Here is a 12,632-nt window from a genome sequence, read left to right as displayed (position 1 = left end):
TTCCAGATATTTTTGAATCAACCTGTTCAAAGATGGCATTACACACCTCTGCAGCAGCTGGCACTTTATTCTCATAGAATCCCGACAGCATTCGGCCCATGGAATCCACGTCGATTCTCTAAAGAGTATCCTATGCAAAGCAATCTTCCCCCCCCCAACCTATTCCTGTATTTCCCATGGCTAATCCACTTAACCTGCACAAACTGTGGGAGGAAACTGGAGCACCCAAGGAAGCCCCGACAGATGCAGGGAGATTGTGCTCGCTCCACACAGACATTGCCCGAGGCTGGAATTGAGCCCAGGTCTCTGGCGCTGTAAGGCAGTGTGCTAACCAGTGATCCACCGTGCTGTCCCACATTGATGGGCAATGCGATGGTGGTCCTTTGATTCGCTGATGACTGTTGCTCATGACCCTGATTAGAGGTCCTGAGTTTTCATGTGACTGACCACATCTTTGAACACAAGATTGTCTCATGAGGTAATGGGATCTGGATAACAGGATTTGCTTCCTTTTCTTTCCTTGTCTGCTGCCACACTCTCTCTTAATAAGACATAGGGTGTGAAAGGCTAATGCAACTTGATGGACAAGTTTGTCTCCATTCTGAACAATGACACATAAGCTTACTCCCAATAGAGTCATAGCATGGAAACAGACCCTTCAGTCCAACCAGTCCAGATATCCCAACCCAATCTAGAACCACCTGCCAGCACCCGGCCCATATCCCTCCACACCCTTCCTATTCATATACCCATCCAGATGCCTTTTAAATGTTGCAATTGTACGAGCCTCCACCACTTCCTCTGGCAGCTCATTCCATACACATACCACCCTCTGCTTGAAAAAGTTGCCCCTTACATCCCCTTTACATCTTTCCCCTCTCACCCTAAACCTATGCTCTCTAGTTCTGGACTCCCCGACCCAGGGAAAAGACTTTGCCTATTTATCCTATCTTTCCAATCATTACCCCTTACAAAGGCAGTGTGCACACCCGTGCCCTACTGTCCAGTGCCCTCAATAAAAAGTGGCCCCAGGCCTGGCCCTGAGCATAAGCCTGGACCCATTTGATGCAGACTGGGGCCCAGGAGTTTATTCTTTTGGGTTTGAGATTTGCACTTGATATTTACGAAGTCTCCCTGTCCACTGCACTCTGCAATCCAATTCAGTTTCACTGTTTGCAGAGCAGAAAATAATCCCTCCTTCTGTAGCCATCACTCACTCGGCAAGTTGAACGCAGGCCGCCTAGCTGAGTGCTAAAAGGCACTGCCAGGCACCACAACAGCCCTTGAGCAGGTTCTGTGCTGGAATGGAGAATTGAGAGCTTAGGTTATGCTGCATTACATTATCGAAAGATAGGGACTGAGAAAGATCTAGGCTGAAGACTTATATCGATTTCAAATGTCCTGTTCCAAAATAGGAATTCAATAGGAAATTAAATTGGCTTTTAGACATTGTATGTAGATCGCTTGTATTATATTCAGAGTCATGTAAATTTGCTGCATATGGGAGCTGGCTTAGGGCATTGCAGTTAGTTATATCTAAGTAACGAATGCTGAAAGTCTGTCTCCGAATTGATGTGTGTTTACGCAAGAGCCTGTTATATGATATGAACTGTTAATGATGATTCAGTGCAGTTCGTTATCACTAATAAATTATCACTCCAAATGGCGCCAACACCCACGGGCTCATGGTGAATCTCTCAATTCTGAGATTTCTAAGAATAGTTCTGTGCTAAATTTTTGAAAACTTTTTTTGTGTTCAACCAAGTGAGAAATTTTAGTACTGGCTAATGGCGTATACTCTGAGTTCAGCTGTAGCTGCCTTTATATTAAGGCTGAAGCCTGTTCACCCAGCCTCTGGAGAGCAGTCTTCTCTCCCTAAATTTTCCCTCCTACCACCTCAGTCATCATCAAGTGGGGCTGCTAATCCATCCTGGATTCAGCAGAATTTTATTTGTCAACTTGGACCTTTTTTTATAAATTCTGGTTCAGCATAGGAAATAGAAGCTGGAGGAGACCAGTAGGTCACCATTTAACATGGTCATGGCTTAATCTCAATGCCATTTTTCCATTTGTCTTTGATATTGTTAATATCTAGACTTCTATCAATCTACCAAATGATTGAGCTTTCACAGGACTTAGGACTAAAGAATTCCAATGATATTCCTGTCCCTGTTTTTTTTTTAAAAACTCGTCTTTAGCTTACTGCTAAATAGCCTACCTCCTCTGAGACTGGGCCTTGCAAGTATACAAATTAATTTCACATTGCATCTTATCAAGAAGTACTTTGAATGTCAGTCTGCATTTGGAGATGCCAGTGTTGGACTGGCAAAGTTTAAAACACCAGGTTATAGTCCAACAGGTTTATTTGGAAGCACTAGCTTTTGGAGCGCTGCTCCTTCATCAGGTGGTCCTCCTTCATCACAGCTACCTGATGAAGGAGCAGCACTCTGAAAGCTAGTGCTTCCAAATAAACCTGTTGGAGTATAACCTGGTGTGGTGTGATTTTTTTTTTTAAGTCTGCATTTGAACTCTGGTCTTGCATATGAAAAGCTAGTGCTTGACCCATTGAAACTCCGAGAGGCCTTTTTTTGTGATAGTTACAAAACCTGAGGCCAGCAACCCGATCAAGGTTTTTATAGAACAAATCAACAATTAACTATAACATTGGGAAAGGGGAAGGGGGTGTTGCTGATAAGGAGGAGGAGAGTGTAAGATAGGCAGTGAACGAAAAATGTTCTTTAGCTTTATTATGTCTTACCCAATTCAGCCCTTATGATTTGCAGGACTCTCCAGCTAATTAATTTGTGCAGATAGCTGTCATTAATGTAACATTGCAGCAGCTATTGTTCTCTCTGCAAGAAACCACATTTTTTCAGTCCACATAACATTGCTTTCACAAAATTCACAAGTGACTGACAAAAACTAATACACATCCAAGCAGGGTTTTGCGTTAGCAACAGGGCAACTAATCTGTTAAATTTTGTGGGTTATCTGGTTTGCTAAGTAAGCCACGAAGAGCCCATCGAGGATGGTTAGCAACATTTATCATTTGTTCATGCGTGATTCTTGATTTTAAACAAAAGACCTTGCTGCATTTGGTAATATTGAGAAAGTGCTTGCTGATAAGGAAGTAACATTTATGGAGTTAAATCATATCTGCAAGTTTAAGCGAAATGTAAATATAAAGAAAGACATAATGTAACAAAAAAGACAGCATCCAGTATTAATGTCTGAAACTTCAAAATGTTCAGCAAAGATGTGAACTGCTCACTTTTTATATATGTCACCCTTTGGGGACGCAAGTTATCTTTGAGTGACAAAATGAGCTTGAGGGATTATATGATTTCAACCTGTTCCTGTCATGATAAGTAGCATATTTCGAAGCTCCTTGCTTGACCTGTGCTGAGAAAGACTGAATGTGTGCTGATAGTGAGGATTTGGCAAATATGCATTAAGTATGTTTCTCCGAATATTCTCTAATAGAATCAGTCATACAGCACAGAAACAGACCCTTCGGCCCACATCATCCAATGAATGAGAGTCATAGAGATGTACAGCCTGGAAACAGACCCTTCGGTCCAACCCGTCCACGCCGACCAGATATCCCAACCCAATCTAGTCCCACCTGCCAGCATTTGGCCCATATCCCTCCAAACCCTTCCTATTCATATACCCATCCAAATGCCTCTTAAATGTTGCAATTGTACCAGCCTCCACCACATCCTCTGGCAGCTCATTCCATACACGTACCACCCTCTGCGTGAAAAAATTGCCCCTTAGGTCTCTTTTATATCTTTACCCTCTTACCCCAAACCTATGCCCTCTAGTTATGGACTCTCCGACCCCAGGGAAAAGACTTTGTCTATTTATCCTATCCATGCCCCTCATAATTTTGTAAACCTCTTGTAAACCCCTCAGCCTCCTACGTTCCAGGGAAAACAGCCCCAGCCTGTTCAGCTTCTTCCTGTAGCTCAATCCTCCAACCCTGGCAACATCCTTGTAAATCTTTACTGAACCCTTCCAAGTTTCACAACATCTTTCCGATAGGAAGGAGACCAGAATTGCATGCAATATTCCAACAGTGGCCCAACCAATGTCCTGTACAGCCGCAACACAACCACCCAATTCCTGTACTCAGTACTCTGACCAATAAAGGAAAGCATACCAAACACCGCCTTCACTATCTTATCTACCTGCACTCCAAGGTCTCTTTGTTCAGCAACACTCCCTAGGACCTTACCATTAAGTGTATAAGTCCTGCTAAGATTTGCTTTCCCAAAATGCAGCACCTCGCATTTATCTGAATTAAACTCCATCTGCCACTTCTCAGCCCATTGGCCCATCTGGTCCAGATCCTGTTGTAATCTGAGGTAAGCCTCTTCGCTGTCCACTACACCTCCAATTTTGGTGTCATCTGCAAACTTACTAACTATACCTCTTATGCTCGCATCCAAATCATTTATGTAAATGACAAAAAGTAGAGGACCCAGCACCGATCCTTGTGGCACTCCAATGGTCACAGGCCTCCAGTCTGAAAAACAACCCTCCACCTTCACCCTCTGTCTTCTACCTTTGAGCCAGTTCTGTATCCAAATGGCTAGTTCTCCGTCTTCCATGAGATGTAGCCTTGCTAATCAGTCTCCCATGGGGAACCTTGTCGAATGCCTGAAGCCCATATAGATCACATCTACCGCTCTACCCTCATCAATCTTCTTTGTTACCTCTTTAAAAAACTCAACCAAGTTTGTGAGACATGATTTCCCACGCACAAAGCCATGTTGACTATCCCTAATCAGTCCTTGCCTATCCAAATACATGTACATCCTGTCCCTCAGGATTCCCTCCAATAACTTGCCCACCACTGCGGTCAGGCTCACTAGTCTGTAGTTTCCTGGCTTGTCTTTACCGCCCTTCTTAAACAGAGGCACCCATTTGCCAACCTTCAGTCTTCTGGCACCTTACCTGTGACTATCGATGATACAAATATCTCAGCAAGAGGCCCAGCAATCACTTCTTTGGTTTCCCACTGAGTTCTCGGGTACACCTGATCAGGTCCTGGGGATGTATCCACCTTTAACCGTTTCGAGACATCCAGCACTTCCTCCTCTGTAATCTGCACATTTTGCAAGATGTCACCATCTATTTCCCTACAGTTTGTATCTTCCATATCCTTTTCCACAGTAAAACTAATGCAAAATATTCATTTAGTATCTCCCCCATTTTCTGTGGCTCCACACAAAGGCCACCTTGCTGATCTTTGAGGGGCCCTATTCTCTCCCTAGTTACCATTTTGCCCTTAATATATTTGTAAACACCCTTTGGATTCTCCTTAATTCTATTTGCCAATGCTATCTCATGTCCCCGTTTTGCTCTCCTGATTTCCCTCTTGAGTATACTCCTACTTCCTTTATACTCTTCTAAGTGTTCTTAGAAGAGTCTGTACCAGTCTTATGCTTCCTTTTTTCTTCTTAACCAAGCCCTCAATTTCTTTCGTCATCCAGCATTTCCTATACCTACCAGCCTTCCCTTTTACCCTGACAGGAATATACTTTCTCTGGATTCTTATTATCTCATTTCTAAAGGCTTCCCATTTTCCAGCCGTCCCTTTACCTGCGAACATCTGCCCCCAATCAGCTTTTGAAAGTTCTTGCCTAATACCGTTAAAATTGGCCTTTCTCCAATTTAGAACTTCAACTTTTAGATTTGGTCTATCCCTCTCCATCACTATTTTAAAACAAATAGAATTATGGTCACTGGCCCCAAAGTTTTCCCCCTGACATCTCAGTCACCTGCCCTGCCTTATTTCCCAAGAGTAGGTCAAGTTTTGCACCTTCTCTCGTAGGTACATCCACATACTGAATCAGAAAATTTGCTTGTACACACTTAAGAAATTTGTCTCCATCTAAACCCTTAACACTATGGCAATCCCAGTCTATGTTTGGAAAGTTAAAATCCCCAACCATAACTACCCTATTATTCTTACAGATAGCTGAGATCTCCTTACAAGTTTGTTTCTCAATTTCCCTCTGACTATTGGGGCATCTATAATACAATCCCAATAAGGTTATCATCCCTTTTTTTATTTCACAGTTCTACCCAAATAACTTCCCCGGATGTATTTCCGGGAATATCCTCCCTCAGCACAGCTGTAATGCTATCCCTTATCAGAAATCCCACTCCCCCTCCTCTCATGCCTCCCTTTCTATCCTTCCTGTAGCATTTGTATCCTGGAACATTAAGCTTCCAGTCCTGCCCATCCCTGAGCCATGTTTCTGTAATTGTTATGATATCCCAGTCCCATGTTCCTAACCATGCCCTGAGTTCATCTGCCTTCCTTGTTAGGCTCCTTGCATTGAAGTAAATGCAGTTTAATTTATTAGTCCTACCTTGTCCCTGCCTGCCTTGACTGTTTGTTTGACTCACTTCTGTTCTCAGCTGTACCCGTCTCAGATCAATCTCTTTCCTCACTATCTCCCTGGGTCCCCACCGCCCCCACCTTACTAGTTCAAATCCTCCCAAGCAGTTCTAGCAAATTTCCCTGCCAGTATATTAGTCCCCTTCCAATTTAGGTGCAAATTGTGAAACATGATCCTAAATTGAATTTGTCACACGTACTGAGGCACAGTGAAAAGCATTGTCTCACGAGCAATATAAGCAGATCACGTAGCTAAATAGAATAGGTACCTAAATAATAGGTAAACAGCAGTAAAAACCAAAAGACAGGTCCAGGCAAATGCTAAGAGTTTGAGAGTCCATTTAGTATTCTAACAACAGTAGGATAGAAACTATTTCGAAACCAGCTGGTGCGTGAGTTCCCCAATGGTAGAGGTTGTAGAAAAGCATTGTCAGGGTGAGATGGATCTTTGAGAATGCTGGCGGCCTTTTCTTGACAGCGGCCCTGGTAGATGGATTCTGTAGATGAGAGTTAGGCCTTTGTGATCGTCCGGGCTGAGTTCACCACTCTCTGTGACCGTCTCCGATTATCAATTGCCAAACCAGGTAGTGATACATCCAGATGGAATCCTCTTGATGGCACACCTATAAAAGTTGGCAAGGGTATTCGCCATCATGCCAAATTTCCTGAGTTACCTGAGGAAGAAGAGATATTGTTGGGCCTTTCTCACCAAAATCTTTAAAATATCGAATTGATTATTTGATGGCTTTGGATATAAACTTACATTGAGGTCTCTTTCTCAGTTTACTTGTGTTGAGGTTTTTCATAGAGTTCTCAAATATCATAGAGTAGCATTATGTACATGAGCTTTAAATGCAAAAGAATGGTCACTGACTTTCTTTTTGGTTTCCTATAGGTGTCGCTCCACTCAAAGTGTTGATGCCTGCACTATCACCAACAATGGAAAAAGGGAATCTTGTAAAATGGCTGAAAAAGGAAGGTAAGACATAATAGTCTGAATAAATCTCTTAGAATTGAAAATGATTAAAATAGAGAAATGATTTTTTTTTAAAAGATTGAAGAAGTATTTTTGGCTAGTGGCCTCTTCCTGCAATGTGTGCTGATGATTCACAGTCCTTCCTCTCCGCATCCTGCCCTTTGCTCCAAGTTTAAAGCAGCATTGAGTTCTAAATCAAAGCCGACAGAATCCTATTTTGGTAGGTCATTAGTGAAGTGATCTGAAGCTGCAAAATACTTACCTGTGTGTGTATATATATTCTATATATATGTCACATACGCACTGTTTAAATTAGAAAATCTTGTTTTATTTTTAATTGATTACACAGAAACAATTCACTCAGCCCAACAGGTCCACACCAGTGTGTACATTCCTGTCTTGCAATGACCATGGTAAATGAATCCTCCTCATCCTTATCAAACTCTTTGTCATTATTGACACTCTCAACAATGTCATGCCCCTTCAGCACCTCATTTTTGTTCGCTCAGTGGAATTGCTTTCAGCACATTCCACTCTTACTATGATTGTAATTGTACAGGCATGTCCAACAATGGCTTTCCATCACCTTCTCACTGCTATCTCTGGAGTCCATCAAGGATCTGCCCTTGGCTGCCTCCAACTTCACACCTACATTTGAATCAACATCCAAATGTATGCTAATGATGGTTCAGACCTCTGTTCACTAGCCCAGTAGCATAACTAATTGGTAGTACCATTTAATTGCATCAGTGCTCTCTTGGCCAACCTCCCAACTTCCATTTGCCATAGATTTCATGTATCTAAAGCCCCGCAACCTCTACCTTAGTTTTCCATTAACACTGTGCTTGTTAATCTACATCTGTTCCCAGTCCACCAGTGCCAAAATTTAAAATTTTGCTTTCTTTGTTTAAATCTTATAAATGTAACTGTCCCAACATCATTGGAGATTTAGTAGGAGAATTCAAGTATTTAGTTTCCAGATGGGTGATGGCATGGCATTTGAGTTGCAAGGGGGTTAGTGATGGACAAGACCATGTTCAGAAGGATGGAATGTTCAGAAATTATATGGTAGAGCAAGATATAGCCATGGGATCAATCGAAGAAGGAATTTAAACGCAAAGCCGAGAATTTTAAATGGGAACCTCTGAGGAATTAGGTCTCAATTTAGAGCAGAGGGCAGCATGGTGGCTCAGTGGTTAGTACTGCTGCCTGTCAGTGCCAGGGACACAGATTCGCTTCCAGCCTCGGGTGACTATCCATGTGGAGTTTACACATTCCTCCCTCTCTGCTCTGGTTTCCTCCCAAAATCCAAAGATGTGCAGGTTAGTTGAATTGGCCATGCTAAATTACCCAAAGTGTTCAGGGGTGTATGGGTTAGGTGCATTAGTCAGGGGTAAATATAGGGTAGGGGGAATAGGTCTGGGGATCGCTGTGGGCTTGTTGGGATGTCGGGATTCTATAATTCTATGGTATGGGAGAATGAATATGGACTGCAAAATTGTAGATGAACTGAAAGTTTGTAGAGATGATTTTTGGACTAGTCCATTTGAGGGTGACAAACACCTGGATAAGGATTTTGACAGCTGATGGTCTCAAAGCAGAGGCCATTTAGCCCATCCTACCATGCAGGCTCTTTGAAGTTCATTAGCTGCTGTTCTAGTGTGTTGGTGTGTAGGAACTACGCAGAGCAGAGGAGATCACCTATTCTGTGCATTCAAAAAGAATGGGTACCCAATGAACACAGTCCACCGATTTCTCAGCAACAAACCCAAACAAGCAGACAACACACGTCCAGAAACCCTAGCCGCACTCTTCTACATCAAAGACATCTTGGAAATGACTGCCAGACTACTCAGACCCCTTGGCATCATGGTAGCCCACCAACACACTAAAGCAGCAGCTAGTGAACTTGAAAGACCCTATACAGACAACAAGCAAAATTAATGTCATTTACAAAATACCGTTCAAGAACTGTAACAAACACCACATTGGACAAACGGGCAGAAAACTAGCCACCAGGATACATGAACTAGCCACAAAACGACATGACCCCCTCTCACTAGTATCCTCACACACAGATAAGGAAGGACAACATATCCATCTTAGGACAAGCCAAACAGAGACACACACGAGAATTCCTAGAAGCATGGCATTCCAACCGGAAATCTATCAACAAACATATCGAGTTCGACCCCATCTACCAGCCCCTGAGAAAAAGAGTATGAAATGACATCACCACAGGAAATAATATCACCACAGGAAATGGCATCACCAACCCAATCATATAAATAGAAAGCAGGAATCATGTACACTGCTTTGCCTGAGGTCCACTGAAGATGTTACCTAGTAGGGTAATGAAACGTCTGGAAATGAACCTCCCAGCTCAGTGAGCAAACCTACATCCAGAACCTCAACCTGAGCTACAAATCTTCTCAAAACTTGATAATATTACATAGTATTGCTGATGGAGAAGATATGAGATTGAAAACTCGGTCAGATAAGGTACTGGAAATATGAAAGTTCTAGTTCTAGCCTAAGATACTGGCCAGAGAAGGGAATTGGTGGTGAGGAAGTGGAGTTTGTAGTGGGTTCTGAAGGCACAGGCTTTGGCTAAACAGAAACCTTGCTGTAATATTCCTGTACTGAAAACATCTTTAGTTCTTTATATAAAGAGAATAAGGTATGTTTAAGTGGTCACTTTAAGGATATATTTTAATCAGCCTGTTTACCTCTGGTGCAGATGGGACTTGCCTCTGGTCCAGGGGCAGGGATACTACCATTGCACCACAAGAGGGCCCTTTGTGGTCACTTTAAATGCTGTTTTACAGAATTGATTACAGCTGGATAGAACTAATTATCTTGGTTAGCTGTGTGGATGACTTGGCTTGACTTGCTGCTGGGCAGCATCATGGTGATTTTTCTTGAAAGTAATTAATTCTAATCAGTATTTTAGTATTATTGTGAACAACTCTGTGATGGTGAGTCATGTGTGAAAATGTTTCTTTAAGTACGGAACTGATGGTAGGTGTTAGGAGCTGGTGGCAGTGAGCTCGGAAAAGTCTTTCAATGTTGTAAGCCAAGTACTTGATGAATGAGGTGTGGTGTTAACAACCAATGGTGTTATTTTAACTAGTCTTACCAGTGGACCTTAATGTCAAGTGACAAATGTTGCATGTTAGTAAAGTGTACTCCAAATTTACAGTGCTCATGACCTTTGTCATTCTGACTAAATGGAAGGTTAAAGCAATTGATGACAATCTTTTTTTTACAAAAGGGACACTGCATGATAATCTTATTTAAGGACAAACATAGTATATCTGTAATTGGATTTCAACTTGATTATTCAACACACTTGACAAAACTTGCATAGCAACAAATTGGAAATGAGCTTTGTGACAATGATACCCTGGTTCTGTGATCCAGTATTAGTAGACAGATTGATCTGAGTTCTCGTACTGATGGATGTGTGTACTCTGTTTCAACATCTATTCCCTTTTCATTAAAAGCCAGTCAAGAGCGTTCTGGGCTATCATGAGTTATAGATAGTTAAAGGCCTGTTGGGATTCTAAATTGCAATGGAATATTGTTGTAAGTAAACTGTTTTTTTCATGTGGAATAGTTCTGATCTAGCAATTGAAATAAGGAGCCCATCTGAAGGTTTTGTTATCTTGCACAGACACTGACTTTAGTCTTGTTTATAATAATGGTTCTGCTAGTATCACTGTGATTGACTGGTGGGGAAATCAGAGCACTTAACAGTACTTAATTTCAGAACTACAATTCAGACTTTATAAAGCATGGAGTAAAGGTTTTATTGTAAACAGTTCATCCTACGCAAATCACGACACTTCAAAGTATTGTGAGTGGAATATTTCAGACATCTCCGTCTAACTGAGAGTATAATAGATGCATTGCAGCATTTAAATTCTGTTCAAACATCTTGGAGTTTAATAGTTTCCTTTTACTCTGTTACGGCTGGTGATAGCTTGAAAAGAAGTGTTAATATTTAATTAGAATTATTAAAAATACTAGTGTGGTATTTACCCCACTATTGGTTTAATTAATAGTCAAACAACCAGCAGTGTAACTCTCTCCATCTGTGAGTTTATTATTGCCAAACCTTCCTGTAAGAACCTATTCGGTGTTCACATGCAACAATCTGTTCCCAGAGCATCCTGCTGGTTACATTTTTACTGAGTAATATCCCCCTGCAAGTGTTATGGCTGAGAGAGCTTTACAAATATAAGTAAAAGTGAAATAACTACAGTCCCAGAGGACCGTAGGCTGCTTTCTCATTAGAGATAACTACTGGGTGGTTTAACCTGAGGGTCACCATGTCTCTGATGAGGGGAACTGTTGACCTTCATGGTAACCTCAGGCAGTATGGAAATTGACCCCGCACTATTGGGGTCACTCTATATTGCAAACCAGCTGGCCAGCCAACTGACATGACAAAAAAGGAATCACAGACTTTTGTACACTTGGGTCACACTGACTGTTTGGGTGTCAGAAATGTGGTCTGACAGTAGTATGTGGAGCACACTGAAAACTGCATTTTGTTTTAGTGCTTTAGTGTTTATGTTGAGAATGCATTAATTTGTTTATATCTTTGTTCCAATCTAGGGATGAGAGGAACAAGCATAAAAGCTGACACTCCAGCTCACTGCTGAGGGGAGTCCTCTACTTATTAATGAGTGTCATATTCTTCATGAGCTATTAAACTGAGGTTCCATCTGCCCTTAAAAGATTCTATGACGATTGTTACAAAGGTGCTTTATGTTTAGTATTGCTTGTTGAAGAATTGTGGCAAAAGCAATTCATTTCAAGTTTTGTGCACAGAGCAGGCTGCCAGGGGTAATGGTGAAAGCAAGCCTAATTTCATCATTTAGGAAACATTTAGACAGGTACATGGATGGGGTAGGAATGGAGGGATAAGAACCAACACAGGCAAATGGGACTAGTTTACATTGTGAAAACTGGGCAGCATGGACAAGTTGGGCCGAAAAGCCTGTTTCCATGCTGTAGATTTCTATGACTCGTGGACATAACAAGAGTTGTTTCTTTAGAGGGCGTAACTCAAAGTTCACTGTGACATTGGATAATTTTTGAAACTAGGCTTCCCAGAATGACTGATAACTGCTTTTTTTATATATAAGCTCCACTGAGGCTGTTTTGAACGGTGACTGGCTTGGACAGGTGCTTGTTCGATCTGGTTTAAGTTGGAGGGCAGCCCTGTTAAAG

General features: G+C 41.8%; 1 protein-coding gene across 2 annotated transcripts in view; it reads left to right on the top strand.

The window, feature by feature from the left end:
- pdhx (pyruvate dehydrogenase complex component X) overlaps window positions 1–12,632 on the top strand; it is a 219,183-nt gene that overhangs the window by 15,611 nt on the left and 190,940 nt on the right. For both annotated transcript variants that reach the window (XM_043706270.2, XM_043706268.2), the window contains exon 2: window positions 7,311–7,394. In XM_043706270.2, coding sequence (XP_043562205.2) covers window positions 7,311–7,394 — 84 coding nt within the window. The remainder of the gene's footprint in view (window positions 1–7,310; window positions 7,395–12,632) is intronic.

Source organism: Chiloscyllium plagiosum, unplaced genomic scaffold (genome assembly GCF_037043375.1).
Source record: "Chiloscyllium plagiosum isolate Xiang-an unplaced genomic scaffold, Cpla_swu_hap1 HiC_scaffold_18, whole genome shotgun sequence".
Taxonomy (NCBI): Eukaryota; Metazoa; Chordata; class Chondrichthyes; order Orectolobiformes; family Hemiscylliidae; genus Chiloscyllium; species Chiloscyllium plagiosum.
This window is presented reverse-complemented; position numbering and strand designations above follow the sequence as displayed.